Source organism: Hypomesus nipponensis, chromosome 28 (assembly GCF_054491055.1).
Source record: "Hypomesus nipponensis isolate SF chromosome 28, ASM5449105v1, whole genome shotgun sequence".
Classification (NCBI taxonomy): Eukaryota; Metazoa; Chordata; class Actinopteri; order Osmeriformes; family Osmeridae; genus Hypomesus; species Hypomesus nipponensis.
The window spans coordinates 3,907,551-3,924,284 of NC_140388.1; the positions used below are offsets into that span (position 1 = coordinate 3,907,551).

Genomic DNA, 16,734 nt, shown 5'->3' on the forward strand with positions numbered 1-16,734 from the left:
TAATGTTGCTAATGCTCTGACATTCTGATTCCGCTTTGGATGCCATCAAGCAAGAGCTCTGGTCGTATCAGTCCTTCACTAACCAATCAGCATTCATTAGCAGAATGCTAGCGTGTTATAGGCAACAACGACTCACCCTGTAAGAAATCAAAAGGACATAAGTACTCGTTCATTCAACTTTTGACCTATAATCCATGTTGAACATGCAAAAACTACAATCAAATCGGAGATTTCACAACGACAATCAGGCAAAAGAGACAAATTTAGCCGTTTAGCTCCATAGACTCCCATTCAACATGCACTCGCTCGCGATCACCCCCAGTGGTACTCTGGTGGAACTGCAACCAAATTCGGTACAATGGGGCTTAATAGGGTGTGGCAAGGCTCTCCTTAAACAGGCTCTGGCCATACGTTAGTCCCAGCCAGCCGTCAACAGTGATTCTTTTGAAAGTAATTTCAACTGTGATTTAATTAAAACTGGTTTGTTTTTAAACATTTGTTGTCATTTGATTGATATTATCATTGTTATAAAATGTCATTGCGGAGCTCTGGTAGGCTACCTGTTGTGCTGTTCGCGGCTTTACCAGCTAACAACCAGATTTAGCTAAATCTGTAGCTTCAACGACAGAGTGTTGAACAGACACCCACAACAAAAAGGGATTGTTCTTGTGACAAACGGTACAGTTTCCTTCGCCTGCCAACAGATGAGGACTACAAAACAATGTAGCTAAAAAACCTAGCCTTGAAGAGACCACCCAAAACACTATCGTATGTGTACTCATTTCATTTTGTGGACAAAAAGCCGACGGAGGAAATCCGCATCCTACTTTGTGTTTAGGCTACGAAAGACCTCCACAGATTTAGTTGCGGTACTGTCAGTAAAGGTGGGATGCAAGTGTTCATATATAGGAATTTTTGTGGGTTAGTAGTAGTGTGCTGGTCCAGCTACACATGAGCACCCAGCCGTTTCTATTTAACCTGACTATGAAACTAAAACCCGAGACCGGTGATCTTTGAGGCTCTGATTAGGCTCTATGTCTGCTTTAAGGTAAATAAGGTTGTGGCCCACCTCCTTTATTAAAGCGACCAACTTTATTGCTGTGGAGGTACCTAGCTACTGATAGGCCTAAGACTCAGCTTTTCAGGTTATTTATTGCTTCACCGTCCGTAGCAACAGAGTTAATAAAGTAGCTAAATATGCTATTGTACGTTATTTGAGGCCACTTTTTCAGGTCGGCCTCCCATCCCTCGATAGTAGAAGGCAGAGGTATGATCAAACTGTCCAGATTCTGTTGTAACAGGCTGTGTTCCCACATGTTTAATTTCGCATCAGAATTAGCTTACCGCAATGACTGTTGATGAGCGTTACCATGACAATCGCCGGCTGCGGAAATCGTGCCCATAATTCAGGAAATGGATCATGGGAGCTAGGAATAAGGTGGATAGGCTATAGAAACTCCCCTTGCTTAACCCACTATACAATAAATGACTATACAACAGTTCAGGGACGCAAACTGGATATCAGCTTTGGAAGGGACATCAATAGTTAATGCAAGCACGCACATTTCTCTGCATTCGTTTGAACGCAAATAGTTTTTTTTTTTTTTTACAGGCGTAGATTGGGATACTGCGTTTAATTTTTCTGAGATTATCAATCTTAATGAATGCACTGGCTGATAAAGTACATTTTTAAAACTCAAACTTTAGATTTTACTGGGGCAAAGCAGATTTATACTGGGGCACGTGCCACAGTAAAAAGGGTCTAACGACACCCTTGCCTACCGCCCAGCCCTGTTTACCACATCTCTGTTCCTCTGTGTTCAATGTAAATCTCTGTTCCAGTCTTTGTCTTCTAGTAAGGTAGGAGAGAAGGGTGAAAATAGGACAATAAACCCTTTTGTTTCAGAACCATCCAGTCTCTTGACCCTAAAAAAGTAAAAGTAAATACAGAGAAGTGCGTCCGTATTCTTCAACAATGGATGAACATCTGTGTGCAATGGAGGAATGTTATTCAAATCACATTTATTTGTATAGGTCTTTTTACAAGCAATGTCACAGAGGTCTTCACATACGCCCATAGAACTGCCCCTCTAACAACCTAAACATACCTGCAAACTCTGAAGGGCTGAAAAAGGTGACACATTTTATACAGCCCAGCCCCCCCCCCCCCCCCAATATTGTCAATATTTTACGTGCTGGACCAGGGCTACTTTTTCATGATCATAAACGTTTGTTAAGGCTAACTCCAACTGCATTAAATCAACGTTAAATGATCCTGTGATGATTTCCTGTGGAATACATTTTTTTCATTCAAAACGGCTATTTTCACTGAAAAGTGACAAGTTTGCAGGTATGCCTAAACCCTCAAGGAAGACAAGGAAAATTTGAGGAAATAATAGAAGAACCCTTGAGAGGAGCAGTTCAGTGCTCTCCTCCGAAGACAGTTGGTGAAAGAGAGGTGCAAAACACAGGCTGTTACGTCCCCCGTCTTGTTTGCATGCGTGTTCTGTCTTGTGTGTTTGTCCAGTGTTACTTCCTTTCCCCCTAGACAAGGTTCGTAACACAGGCTAAATAGTCTTACATCAATAAAAGTTAGAACAAAATGGAAGAAGCAGTCTTAACAGCAGAGGATTTTAGATGTTGTAGTTGTAGGCCGGTAGTTCTTCCAGCTGTGGGTCATACAGAAGTTCTCTCAGGTGGTGACTGCTGGGACAGATTGGCCTCAGACATCACTGCTTTGGGTTTTTTCCTATGGTGCACACGCAGGTGACTCTTCAGATGTTCATTTGTTTTACCTGAGTAGTCACAGAGGTCACAACTGTAGGGCTTCTCTCCAGTGTGGATCCTGCTGTGAACTGTGAAATTGCTAGCATTGCTAAATGTTTTACCACAGAGGTCACAGCTGTAGGGCTTCTCTCCAGTGTGGATCCTGTGGTGAACTTTGAAATTGCTAGCATTGCTAAATGTTTTACCACAGAGGTCACAGCTGTAGGGCTTCTCTCCAGTGTGGAATCTGCGGTGAATTGTCAAACTGCTACCGCTGCTGTAGGTTTTATCACAGAGGTCACAGCTGTAGGGCTTCTCTCCAGTGTGGATTCTGCTGTGAACTGTCAAACTGCTATCACTGCTAAAGGTTTTACCACAGAGGTCACAGCTGTAGGGCTTCTCTCCAGTGTGGATTCTGCGGTGAACTGTGAAATGGTTAGCTATAATAAAGGTTTCATCACAGAGGTCACAGCTGTAGGGCTTCTCTCCAGTGTGGATCCTGCTATGAGATCTAAAATGGCCAGCCTGGCTAAAGGTTTTACCACAGAGGTCACAGCTGTAGGGCTTCTCTCCAGTGTGGATCCTGCGGTGAACTGTCAAATCCCCAGTCTGTCTAAAGGTTTTACCACAGAGGTCACAGCTGTAGGGTTTCTCTCCAGTGTGGATTCTGCTGTGAACTGTCAAACTGCTATCACAGCTAAATGTTTTATCACAGAGATCACAGCCGTAGGGCTTCTCTCCAGTGTGGATTCTGCGGTGAACTGTGAAATGGTTAGCTCTGCTAAAGGTTTTATCACAGAGGTCACAGCTGTAGGGCTTCTCCCCAGTGTGGATTCTGCGGTGAATTGTCAAACTGCTACCAGTGCTTAAGGTTTTATCACAGAGGTCACAGCTGTAGGGCTTCTCTCCAGTGTGGATTCTGCGGTGAATTGTCAAACTCCTACCACTGCTGCAGGTTTGACCACAGAGGTCACAGCTGTAGGGCTTCTCTCCATTGTGGATCCTGCGGTGAACTGTGAAACTTTTATTACTGCTAAAGGTTTTACCACAATGGTCACAGCTGTAGGGCTTCTCTCCAGTGTGGATTCTGCGGTGATTTGTCAAACTGCTACCACTGCTAAAGGTTTTACCACAGAGGTCACAACTGTAGGGCTTCTCTCCAGTATGGATTCTCCTGTGATGTCTAAAATGGACATCCTGGCGAAAAGTTTTACCACAGAGGTCACAAATGTAGGGCTTCTCCCCAGTGTGGATTCTGCGGTGAACTGTGAAACTTTTATTACTGCTAAAGGTTTTACCACAATGGTCACAGCTGTAGGGCCTCTCTCCAGTGTGGATTCTGCGGTGATCTGTGAAACTGCTAGCCCGGCTAAAGGTTTTATCACAGAGGTCACAGCTGTAGGGCTTCTCTCCAGTGTGGATCCTGCTATGATCTCTGAAATGGCTAGCCTGGCTAAATGTTTTACCACAGATGTCACAGCTGTAGGGCTTCTCTCCACTGTGGATCCTGCGGTGAGCTGTAAAACTTCTATTATTGCTAAAGGCTTGACCACAGAGGTCACAGCTATAGGGCTTCTCTCCAGTGTGGATTCTGCGGTGAGATGTTAAATCCCCAGCCTGTCTAAAGGTTTTACCACAGAGGTCACAGCTGTAGGGCTTCTCTCCAGTATGGATCCTCATGTGCATCTTGAGTTTACTGGATGAGGAAAGGCTCTTCCCACATGTATCACAGTGATGTGTCTTCATAACTCAGCTCTCTCTTTGTTGTTCTGATATCTCTGGATCTAGTCTCTGGAAGCTTGTTTCTCTCTGGTTGATCCTCTGTCTAGTTACTGCTGTTTCTGATTGAGTCTCTCTCTCTGTAGTCTCTCTGGTTGAGTTTCTGTAGTCTCTCTGGTTGAGTCTCTGTAGTCTCTCTGGAGCCTTAAAGATCCTGTAAAGTGGAATTAAAAACGAGTTTTAAGTTCACCACATCACAGAATAAAGTGTTATTAACTATCCATCCAAATTCAAATAAATAAATAAAAAACACCAATAAGTATGTTAAATTAGGCTTTGAAATCGTAAGCAAATCAGCAGTCTTCTCTGCTTGAGACTGGCAAGGCGTGTCGCCTGAAGGAGCTGAAGCTCGGCCCCCTCGCTGGAAGGCGCCACCTCTCTCAAGTAAGCTACCTACGACCCAGATGGTGGAAGTTACGTCAAGCCGAACAAAACAGTATAGAATCTGAATTTACGGTGGATGGTCCAGATGCGAACGGAGGATGAATGGCCAGGAGGGCAATGCTCGGTACGGCTCCGCACTGCAAGAGAAGCCGTGTGTCCGTGAACCAGAGACATAAAACTCTACTGGAGCCCTATTCATTATGCCTTTTTTTTCTTTCAAGCTTGCAGCGCACAATGCACTACTCTGCAATTTCCCTTGCTTAACCCACTACAGCAGTTCAGGGACGCGAAGTTTGAGCAGCTTTGGCAGGGACATCAATAGTTAATGCAAGCGCGCACATTTTTTTTGCATTCATTTGAGCGCAAATACTATTTTTTGGGCTTAATGTAATATTGTTTTTATATTAAAGTCAAAATATGATGATCGGTAGGCCTATCATTTAGAAACTTTCTTTCGTTTTGTAATGTTTTCTTAGCCTACCTTAATTCTGACTTGTGTTCCGGGTCCGACACCTGGACACCCGTGCGTGCTGCAGTGGCTATGTGGCAAGTTCAGAAGAGCGCGCTGACATGGAATTCTGCCGGCATTGGTTTGTGTTTTCAGTCAACTGTTTAGATTTTATCACCGTGGATTGGGATACTGCATTTATTTTATCCGGGATTATCTATCTAAATTAATGCACTGACTAATAAAGTAAATTGTTCAAACTCAAACTTTTGATTTTACTGGGGCACAGCAGATTTATACTGGGGCACAGCAGATTTATACTGGGGGGGGTCTAGCGACGCCCCTGTCGTGAACCCCGGCTGTCTCTGGTCCATCGTCCATGTTAAAACTATCCACCATGAAATGGTCAGTGCAAAGGCGGCTGTTCGAGTTTATCCAAAGCTTTCCATGAGCGTGGCTCTTCACAAAATCTATCCACCTATTTTTCCTTTCATTAACAACAGGGAACTTAAATGGCGTTGCAGCGCAGCATGAGTTCTTGCATCCAGGGAAGATGCAGTTGCAGGTGGTGGGAGACATCCTGAAGCTAGCTAGCTAGCTGATGTACACTACAATAACAGTACAGCAGGAGGAGCCATTCAGTGATCTGACGTAGATAGGGCAAAATGAAAGATAAGTAGTTTTTTGGCTCAGCCCATTAAAACCTGATCTGAAAACGGAAGAGAAACTGTTCTCTGGTCTAACTCCACCTTTCAGTGCGACAAAGTTTTAGCGCTTTGCACATGCTTTCAGGAACTCAGTCATTTCACACGTATATTGTGTACTTGGAAGCAAAACATGGAATTTACTTTGCAGGATCTTTAAGATGTCTTCTCTGTCTCTTCAAAGGAAATCTTGTGTCTGTCATAATGTTCACTTTGCATATGTAATGTTGATGATTTGGTGAGAGGTGTATGTTTCCCAGGTTTATTTTTACTGGAGAAACACAACACTATGACAAAAATGTAATCTCTGGCATACAACTCCTCATAGTAATTTTGTTTTCTTCAAAATAATAATAGCCTATATGATTAAAGGAAGGGTAGGCAAAGTTAGCAAATTTAGTTTCTGTTTGACACGATTCAAACCAAAATATCCCACCTCCTCCCTTAAAAGCCACTCCCACAAAACTATATAGTAAAGAGCATTGAGTGCTGGTAGGTAGGTAGACAGACAGACAGGTAGCCCGTCCAATCACTAGTCAGGGTACCCCTTAATGATTGGTTGTGTTTATGACAGTATTGCTAAGTCCACAGACTCAGAATGATTTCAAAGTACCGTCAAACCTATATATTGGTTGCTATCAAGACATTGAGTTATTTCGGCAAATATGGCAAAAAGTACTTCTCAACAACATGGCCTAAGCTGCCTTTAATTTTTTCTTAATAAGAATTGCATGTACGCCTAAATTCACAATACAATGACTTTTGATTGGAATTGCAAAGTTTTGAATCCAATAATATTAATATACTCTATTGCATGTGTCTCATTTTCTATTTAAAAACGGATCCCGGTCCCTAACGCGACAAAGTAGCATCTTCCAAATGTGAAACGAAGGTCGAATATGAAACTAACTTCACCACCTCGGTCAATTAACACACCTTTTCGACGTATTTACTGTGAAATGCTGCACACCCTGGATGACTTAAGTTGTACTGATTTCTCCGCCATGTGTTTCAGAACAAGGTTACTCAACAACATCGCTCCGATGGTCTTTCCTCTACCTCCGCTCTGCTCCGCGCTTAACTAAAATTTTTTTCCCCCAACATCTCTGTGATTTATTGAGTGGTGTAATAATCGCGCGAGACAACAAATTGATAATGAAATTTGTTGCCAACGCTTTTTTAAAAACATTTACATTTAGCAGACGCTCTTATCCAGAGCGACTTACAGTAAGTACAGGGACATTCCCCCCGAGGCAAGTAGGGTGAAGTGCCTTGCCCAAGGACACGTCATTTGGCACGGCGGGGAATCGATCCGGCAACATTCTGATTACTAGCCCGACTCCCTCACCGCTCAGCCATCACACTCCTTTTAATAATCAATTTTTATCGATTTGTTGTTGCAGCCCTACTGTGAAGTTCTGATTTCAAATAACGTCATCAACAGCACCTAGGTCCTAGGTTCGGGTTTAGCCCCGGCCCAAATGTTTAAGTATGGCTCGACTCCTGGTGGGGGTGGGCTGGTTTTGGCCATTACATTCCCGTGCTGAAAATAGGTCCTGTTTTTGTTTTGTTAAAACCATTCACATATAGGGATTACCACGTACCGTTTACCCATGCCACCCTGCCAAGACCTCTTGCCCCCCTTTTGCCACCCCATGTAAAACATTTCTAGATCCGCCACTGAAAATAAATCACGGAATGTTTATGACCACTCAGCCAAACTTATATTGGCTCTATTGCAGCAATACAGAAGACTATCTTCATGCTGCCCACGAGGGCGGTCAAATTAAAGTTCACAAACGTACGTACCTTGAGACTCACAACCCTGTCTGCATCTAAATAACACACAACAAATATTACAAACTATTTTACAACATACTAACATATACCCATTAATGAAGACAAACACTGAATCTAGTTAGCTAACAACACAATCGTAGCAAAGCTAGCTAGCTAGCACCGAAATGAAATGAGTTTAAATAGCCTATACCATGCACAACGTTGCAAATCCTGGATACAACGTCAAAAGCATTACATAGGCTAGCACTTACCTTCATAGTTGTTAGAACTGCAACATAGCTTTGATCTTTTAATACATTAAGTCTGAAAATGTTAAAACGTAAGTAAACTTCACTTTACGTATGACAAACTACATGGGTTTACAGCTCACGTAACCGTAGATACAAAAAAGTCAAGGATACAAACGCTCGAGATGCAGTTGCACATTTGAAACACCAGATGGCACCAGCACGGTAAAAAGGCTACGATAGGCATGCATTCGTCAAAATGTTTTCATTATATTTCTTATTAAATCGTACACTTCAATTGTTTAGGGTAGACCATAGGCCTACTTAGGTTTAAGATAAATCTGCAAGAAACGTGTCTGTACAGTACTACTAGGGTCAGGAGCTCACTGATCGTATAATGTTGTCCAAAACTCGCTTTACTCCTACAAACAAGTGCATAACTAAACAAGTTAGACTTTTATTATACAAAATTGACAACACATGAAACGTAATTCATGCGACAAACCTGCCAGCATACTCCACCCAACCCCAGTTTGTTTCTATTGAAACAAATATACTTTTTCTTCTATGAAAAACTCATATATCGTGATATAGGCCTAAGCATAGACTGCCGTTACCGTCAGTGCTACAAAATTAAACAGTGACGTACATTTTAGGATATCATTAAAAGTTAGAGGTCAGAATAATTTGCCCTTATCTGTTTATTCTTGCAGCAAGGACTAAAACAGTACCAAAGTCATGTCTGTAACATTACATTACATTTTACGTTTAGCAGACGCGGTTATCCAAAGCGACTTCCAAAAGAGCTTTACAAAAGTCACTGATCATAACAACGAGATAGCCCCAAACATTGCAGGTAACCAAAACATGAAGCATACATTGTGAAAACTGAATAAGTCCCAAAGGGAAGAACCATAAGAGCATAGTTAAACAAGATACAATTAAACAACATGAACCTCGAAAAAGTGCCCAAAGGGTACCTGTGGAAAAATCAAGCAGCAAAAATATATTACACAGCATTACAATAGTTTTCAATCAGAAGGGCTCTCTAAAAATGACATGATCTGAGCACAATTTTAAACAGTAGTTCCAGACAGTTACATAATCAGTTCAATAGTTCATGTCTGTCAAATTCAACAATATGCAAGAAAGCAAAAAAAGAAACAGGTTGCAGAACTTAATACAGATGTTTAACACTAGAGACAGAGCATAAGACAAGAAAAAGGAACTTGTGTTGAAGAATCCCTGCTGTGTGGGCAAAACAACCAGGTTCAAACAGTCAAATGTGTTAGATGTTTCAAGTTCAAGTATTTTATTGTCAGGTGCACAGAACAACACAGGGTCAGACTGGGCAATTCTTTGGACAACACAACGCAAAGCAACCTGGTATAACATAACATATAAGTACACTGAACATAGATTACATCTATGATAAGCTAAAATAAACTAATACAAACAATATACAATATTCAATACATAACACTAAACCTCTAAATACCTGTACGCATAATACACATCATAACATATACCAACCATTTACTTTTAGGTTCTAATTGCATTATTCACGTAATGGAGGTAAGTTGAGTATGGCCTTGTGTGAAGAGCGCTGCCCCACCACAGTCTAAAATAGTGAGATCGAAACTCTGACTTTTTTTTAGTGGAAGTATATGTTCGATGAATAAGCAGGTTTGGTTTTGGTAGGTTTTGGAACATGCTTTTGCAACCGGGAAAGGGATGGCCACATTAAAAGGCTGGCAAAACTAGAGAAAGATGTATGTGCTTGTGTACGCTTACTCTCTCACATCTCACATCTGTATAGCTCTGTCTATCTAGCTCGGGCTATTTGTGTATTTGTCTCTGGCTGTGTCACTGACAATATTCTTGCAAATTACTTTTCCAAGAATCACTGTTGAAGGCTGGCTGGGACTAACGTATAGCAAACCGCAACTTCCGCTACTCACCGGAAGTTGCACCCATAATCATTTCTACAGTAGACCCCCTGAGAATAAGGTGGATAAGAACGTTGCGTGAGTTTTTGCGCATTTACAGTCTGGTGAGGCTGTGATTGGAATACGGGACTGGAGCTGTCACTGACGGAACAAATCGAAATCACCCATAATTCTAGCCTGGCTGCCAGCCCAACTTCTCCCGCCCACAAAAAAATTGGGTCGGGAAGTTGGGTCTGGAGGGTTTAGTAGGCCTATTGGGAACAACTATATAAAACCAGGATCGGGACGGACCAATGAAATTGCCAGGGCGGGCTTTATACGATGATGAACAGATAATCAACAGTAACGTAATCAACAACGCCACGAAAGAGCCCTTGGGTTGAATTCGTTTTAAACAAACAACATATTAGGTTGCTCTGATTGGTTGTAGGTCTATCCAATTGAACGAAGAGGCATTTGTTTTACGAGTTCGGTGTGTAGTCACAGCCCAACGGAGAGTTTTCAGACTCATAATCTGACTAGAATTATGAGTATGACAACGTCAGGCTACCATAATTCGGGATGTTCCGGACAATTCGGGACGGTTGTCAACCAGGGCCGGATGCAGCCTGCTTTGACTGGGGGGCAGTGAACATTTCTGGGGGGGCATTATGAGTACGGAAGGGGGTCGTATAATTATTTATATAACCATTATTTTCTTATTTTTGAGTCTATTTAACGATCTGAGTGTTAATCAGGCTCTGAGCCAGACGTTATACACATTCGGGGCTTAACCCAAACCCATGACATATCTTCGGTTCGATCTGATTCTGGACAGGATCCTTCACAGTGCGAGCGCGCGCAGCGCGCGAGAAAAAATGTTGGGCATTCATTTGAGCGCAAAATAGTTTTTTGAGCTCTATGTAAAATAAACTGCTGCTGTTTTCCAATTGGTAAAAACTTTGTCTATGAAGGTGATGTTTTTATCATTTCTGACTCCAAATTGTCGACAGGGGAAGCAGAAACATGCATGTAGCTTGACTGAGTATTCTAACCAAGTTTGAGAGCGATGCCTATAGGACCTTGGATGAAAATGCGCATGGGGTACGTTTGCAGAACAGGCCGCATTGGATTCAAACCATGCTCGCCTTCACCCAGCAGCGGTAACGTTGGTACCGAAAGACAGGGAAGTGATTCCACTCGGACCAGCACGCTCTGCTTGCTCTGAAGTATGAGTTTAATATCCCTTGTCGATGGGGCAGTAGATGGTTTGGGATCAGAAATTGATGCATGATAAAAGGTTTTTCTTTGTAGGTACAAACACGCACGCAAGAATCGATGGCTAACGAAGCTAAAAGAAGCGACCACTGTTAACGTCTTTAATCCGTGTATCTCAAATAAAGATTACAACTGAAACAGAAGTATGAAATTCCAGGGTCTGACATTAAACACCAATGCTACACTTTACTATTCGTCAAAAGCCCTCCACAAAAGACCGATAAACAATAACTTCGAGAACAAGTGAGTGGCAAGAGATTCGAGGTTGATTTAACTTTTATCGGTAAACGTGGATGCGGAGCTCTAACATACGTTGCCCATTATAAACCAGACAATCACTGGTAAAAAAAAAAAAAAAAGAAGCATATTACTGAAAGCACTAACAGACTTTTTCATAGCTTCAACATGTAACCATTTTGGCTGAAGTCAGAAGGAGCTTGGGGGGGGGCGCGGCAGAAATCTGGCGTTCCATACATGGCTTTCTATATGAGCGCGTGAGCCTGAATGCGCAACCCGACATAGCATACGCTCCGTGGATTCGTCGAGCACGAAACAGGTGACTTTGGAGTGGGAATTATTTTACCCACCATGCTTAGCGAATAGCGACGTCAATAAGGAAGTGCAAACTTACGAGTACCGAGTTTAATCAACATGTTTAAGAATCTTTGATTTAGACAGTGTTATTTGGAAGTCGCCAAAAATAATTCCGTACCTATGGCAGATTTGTAAACAAGGTAGGAATATTTGCGATCAGCTTGTTTTACGGTGATATTTTATTAGCGAGCTGGATCTGCTATCAACATTATAGGTTATCTTCAAATAAACCTTGCACAAGGTCAGCCAGGGACACCATATACAGGCCCTCTTGCTGCTTTGGTTGTTATAAGGGTAATCTGAAAATCAATTAACTCACAAGTCATCCTTGATTTGCAAATTAGACATCGCTTGGGGACATCAGGGCTCTGATCTTTTAGCAGTTTAACTTCCCCTATGATCCCCTAGGATTTACTGTTTTACGGGTCTGTGAATGAGAGAGTTTGTGAGAGGGAGAGAGATTCTTCAGTACACCTGTTAAACATTTTAGTTTTCCCTGTTGTATATGCTTTGTGCTTGTGGTAAAACAATTTTTAAAAGTAAGCCAGTGCCACTTGGCCTTCACCTGTCCTATCAAGGTTTTTCCACTTAGGCTCATTGGTCGCTTTAGCAGCATTCCCGTTATGAAGGTCTGCTTCACTGTTTTCTTCCACTGGCAGATGGACGGATGCAGTCTCCCCCATCTCCCACCTGCTCTGAAACAAATGACTTTCTACCTTAAAGCCAACTAAGAGTAGAAGAATGTGGAAGTGAAAGAGCAATTGGCAAACTAATACAAGAACTGAAATCACACATCATTGTAAGTATCATCTAAATACAAAGAGCTACGTGGAGGTGTGGTTTGGAAACTTTTAGGGAAAATTTACTATGATATTTTAAGGAAACAAATCAGTCTTGTATTGGTGTTTAACTAGTGACAATTGCAGTTGTGACTTTGGTATAAGGAAGTAATGCAGATCTGTTGATGTAAGTTAAGAGTTATTTATGTCATTTGAAATAGAAAATGTAAATTTCATTCATTTGATTAGCTTTTGGATAGAGTGCACATTTGCTGCTTCCTCATTACTAGAATCATTGCAACTAATTGGGGTTATTAAGTTATGATTTTAAGGTGCTAAAATGTCTTAACTTATTTTTATTCTTTGGCTTTCAAGTCAGTTTAGGGTCACTCGTGATTAAATGTTTTGTTTGTTTGTTGTTTGCCTTATTTGATAACTTTGTACAGCACTTTGGTTGGCGTTGGTTGTTTTTAAATGTGCTTTATAAATAAACTGACTTGAGTATTATAAAGAAATTGCTAGTATAGAATGCTGGTACCATTCCGAGTCTCACTAATGTTTGTCATTAAAGTCACTTTTAATGGCAATACTGTAAAGCCTCCCTGTCTTATTGACATTTCCATCGTCACTCGATTGATTTCTCGGAGCTTTTGTTGACTGTTGCTACTAGGCGACAGATATCCCCAGGATGAAGTCCACGGTGTCTTTCTACCTGTGCTATCTGCTGTGCCTGTGCCTCGGAATGGCCTGCGTGATATGTGTGTGCTACTGGAACGCCAAGTGGAGAGGGGGCTTTGCCTGGGATGGATCAGCCCTTCAGTTCAACTGGCACCCTGTCCTCATGGTCACAGGTCTGGTGGTATTGTATGGCAACGGTAAGACCGTCTGTCGTGGCCGGTTTCATAACCTGTCGAAGCTGCTTTTGTGTATTCTAGTCCCAGAAGAGAGAAGTGAAAACGGAAGATTTGAACACTGCGTGTGGTGGTCATACAATCCTTCCTCTAAACGTTTTGTCTCGTCCCCGTCCCCCCCCTATTCTATAGGAGCTGTGTTGTACCGTGTGCCCCTCACCTGGGGCGAGAACAAGCTGCCCTGGAAGCTTCTGCACGCTGGGGTATTGCTGCTGGCCTTGGTCCTGTCAGTCCTGGGGCTCTGTGCCGTGTTTGGAAACCACAACCACAATCACATTCCCAACCTGTATTCCCTCCACAGCTGGGTCGGCATATGCACCACAGCCCTCTTCACTACACAGGTATCCACAGTATCCAAGCACAAACAACAACCTGTTATTTCCCTTCTCGTTTGTTGTCTTGCACACACGCTGAACTGGTCGTGACCAGGTGTCGGGCCTGGACACACGTTCGCTGAGTGTGACTGTTCCTGGGTGCTTTTCTTCAGTGGGTTGCAGGACTCGTTGGATTTCTTCTGCCCTGTTCTCCGATGTCATTCCGCAAGCTGCTGAAGCCTGTCCATGTGTGGCTGGGAGCTAGCATACTGCTCCTTAGCATCGTGTCCTGCATCTCAGGGATCAATGAAAAGCTATTCTTTGCACTGTACGTTCTATACTTATTTGAAAGAGGTTCCATATAGTTTGTACCCAGATAGATTTGTTTCAAATTCCTGCAAATGTGTTACAGAATTTAAGCTTCTTTTTCATCTGATATTGAATGTCTATATTGAACACTGAAACACGCATAGCTAGTCATGGCATATGGTAGGTTGATTTAGAAATGTAAACTGTTTTTAAATTGTGTTCTTTACTTTAGGAAAGGCAACACCAATGAGACCAAGCCATATGCAATGCTGCCACCGGAGGCAATGTTAGGCAATTCACTGGGGGTCTTGATTGTAGCCTTTGGCTTGGTTGTCCTGAAAATCCTGTCCAATCCCAATTGGCAGCGTCCAGAGCCCAGAAGTAATGAAGCAACCTACAGGGTGAGAGCAAATTTGTAGTACATAATAAAACTGGTACTGTTGATCAAAATAATGTTTTTGGGGAAAATAATTATGTAAAACTGCCAGAGAAAATTATTGTCCTATGTAACTTATCCACAGCCACTGCTTCAAGAAGACACCTGAAGAGACATGAGGGATACAGAACATCTCTGGCAGTCTGCTAACCTTCCTACTATTACACCTTTCTGGACAATCCTGCAAATATTTGTCTCATTTAGATATACATATTTATTAAATATTTGGTCTACCATAACACGATTTTTGTGCAAGTAAATACATTCAGAGTATTGTAAATTATTTGTTTAAAATGTTTCTTCAATCATTTGTCGTTTTTTTTACAAAAGGCCAAGCTATCTGATCCTACCAAGAGCCTGTACTGCAGAAATACCAAACTGTCTTGTTAAATATACACTTTAATACATTCGTCATCCAAATCAAAGATTCAGTCTAAACAATTCCACTTAGTACCAAGTATTGTGCTTGAGGGTACACTTTCCTTTGAACGGACTCAAAAATGCAATAAAAGAAGACAACATACTGAATTATGAGGCCTTGTCTGGGCATTATAACAAATATGTCTGTGAGTGTATTTTTGTGATCTTTGTTAATGATTTTGGTGGCTTCTTTTTCCTTAGCTGATTGAACAGCACTTCTGGCTAACTTCTGTAAAAAAATATATATATATATATATATATATATATATATATATATTTAACATATTCTTTGGGGGAGGTTTGTTTACAAGTTTAGGATCTGCAGCAGTTTTTATGTAGCCTCTGAGTCTGTTACCTCACACCCTGAGGGTGTCCATAATAAATAGGAGTGGTCCAAAGGCAAAATTCTACTTTTCAAGATAGTCTTGAAAACAGTGATCTACTGCATTAACTGAGAAGGCAGGTGTTCAGGTTGAGATTGTCTCAGGGTATCCCAGGAATGTGAGCAGTTAATGTCTTGCTGTGTGCTACATGACCATGCAAGGAGGAGTTGCCACAGACGTTGATGGGGTTATCTTTTTAAGAGACTATTCAGTCTCTTGATCCGAAACAGACATTTCACCTTGACCCTGTCCGATATACCATCAAACCACATGTCTTTGACAATGTGAGGCAGTTGATATGCGTGGCTTAAGGCATGGTATAGATATTGGCGATTCCTGATGTCGTGTCAGTGATGAGATGCCATTGCGTAATTTCACAGTTTGATCCGTATATCTGACACAAAACCGTCTGTATCCAAGTAGCATGGAGAATGCATGGTGGAAGTCTGTTGAAGGTGACACATAGGAGCTGACCAAGATGGTGTAGGTCAGGATTACAGAAAGGGACCATACAGTTAAGGATGAAGAAAGGGAGCGACTGGCAGACTAAAGTTTCTGTGAGAATGGAGAGAGCCTTGAGTACCTTGGTCCATCTTCAAACAGTCCTGGCAGCTTCAGGGGTGCCCCGGGGTAAGCACATGCATTAAGGTGCCACTGCCACCCCCTCCTCCTCCCAAGTCACATATCATCTGAAAAAAGAACAAAATTACTCAAAATGTTTGACTGTACCGGAATTAGTCTATGCATATCAGGTCATTACAAACATTAATTGTAAAAATAAGAAAACAAAGTATATCAGTGTGCAATTCCTCAACTCATGTTGACTTCAACAGGCCTCCATCTACAACAGCATTATAGAATTCCTGAAATCCAGTCACAGCTTTTGATTTTGAAGTGCCACCCCATCATTTTCAGTTGCCCCCCCTATGAAAAAATTCTGGGGGTGCCACTGGTGAGAGCTGCAAGTGGGAGAGATACTTCCTCCTCTCCCCTCTGCACTCTGATTGCTGGAACTCAGGAGGATAGGTTGTGTCCTTGATCAAGGGACTAATTAAACTGCTCCAGTAGTGCTGCTCAAAGTGTGTGTGTTCTTCTTGGTGTCCCACCGTCATTTGGTATGCAAGTCAAGGTCTGTTGAATACAATTTCTAAAAAATGTTTAACACATCTATCAGTAACATTGCACAAGGCGGCAGCAGATTGAACTCAGTCAGTCATCAACACACAACAATCGGGTGGTTTATTGTATTGATCTACAGATCATGCGCAGTATAC

General features: G+C 42.0%; 2 protein-coding genes across 4 annotated transcripts; one reads left to right on the top strand and one right to left on the bottom strand.

The window, feature by feature from the left end:
- Positions 1–2,003: 2,003 nt before the first annotated feature.
- On the bottom strand, positions 2,004–8,291 carry LOC146219537 (uncharacterized). 3 transcript variants are annotated; one of them, XM_084695064.1, is made up of 3 exons: positions 8,133–8,276; positions 7,891–7,916; positions 2,004–4,699 (listed from the first exon to the last, which is right to left on the bottom strand). In XM_084695064.1, the coding sequence occupies exon 3, from the start codon at positions 4,510–4,512 to the stop codon at positions 2,677–2,679; it is 1,836 nt and encodes a 611-aa protein (XP_084551190.1). In that variant the 5' UTR covers positions 4,513–4,699; positions 7,891–7,916; positions 8,133–8,276; the 3' UTR covers positions 2,004–2,676. The 3 variants fall into 3 exon arrangements, with proteins under 3 accessions (XP_084551190.1, XP_084551189.1, XP_084551191.1); XM_084695063.1 differs by lacking the exon at positions 7,891–7,916 and having other exon boundaries at positions 8,133–8,291; XM_084695065.1 differs by lacking the exons at positions 7,891–7,916; positions 8,133–8,276 and adding an exon at positions 6,226–6,249.
- A 3,601-nt stretch (positions 8,292–11,892) lies between these two features.
- Positions 11,893–15,216, top strand: cyb561a3a (cytochrome b561 family, member A3a). Its single transcript, XM_084695359.1, has 7 exons — positions 11,893–12,048; positions 12,568–12,707; positions 13,358–13,562; positions 13,731–13,939; positions 14,086–14,240; positions 14,454–14,622; positions 14,743–15,216. The coding sequence occupies exons 3-7, from the start codon at positions 13,376–13,378 to the stop codon at positions 14,764–14,766; spliced, it is 744 nt and encodes a 247-aa protein (XP_084551485.1). The 5' UTR covers positions 11,893–12,048; positions 12,568–12,707; positions 13,358–13,375; the 3' UTR covers positions 14,767–15,216.
- Positions 15,217–16,734: the final 1,518 nt, after the last annotated feature.

Coding starts and splice junctions, on each gene's coding strand:
- LOC146219537 (XM_084695063.1), bottom strand. CDS start 4,512: ATGAAGACACATCACTGTGATACATGTGGGAAGAGCCTTTCCTCATCC.
- cyb561a3a (XM_084695359.1), top strand. CDS start 13,376: ATGAAGTCCACGGTGTCTTTCTACCTGTGCTATCTGCTGTGCCTGTGC. Junction 13,940..14,085: donor CAGCCCTCTTCACTACACAG/GTATCCACAGTA, acceptor GCTTTTCTTCAG/TGGGTTGCAGGACTCGTTGG. Junction 14,241..14,453: donor GAAAAGCTATTCTTTGCACT/GTACGTTCTATA, acceptor TCTTTACTTTAG/GAAAGGCAACACCAATGAGA.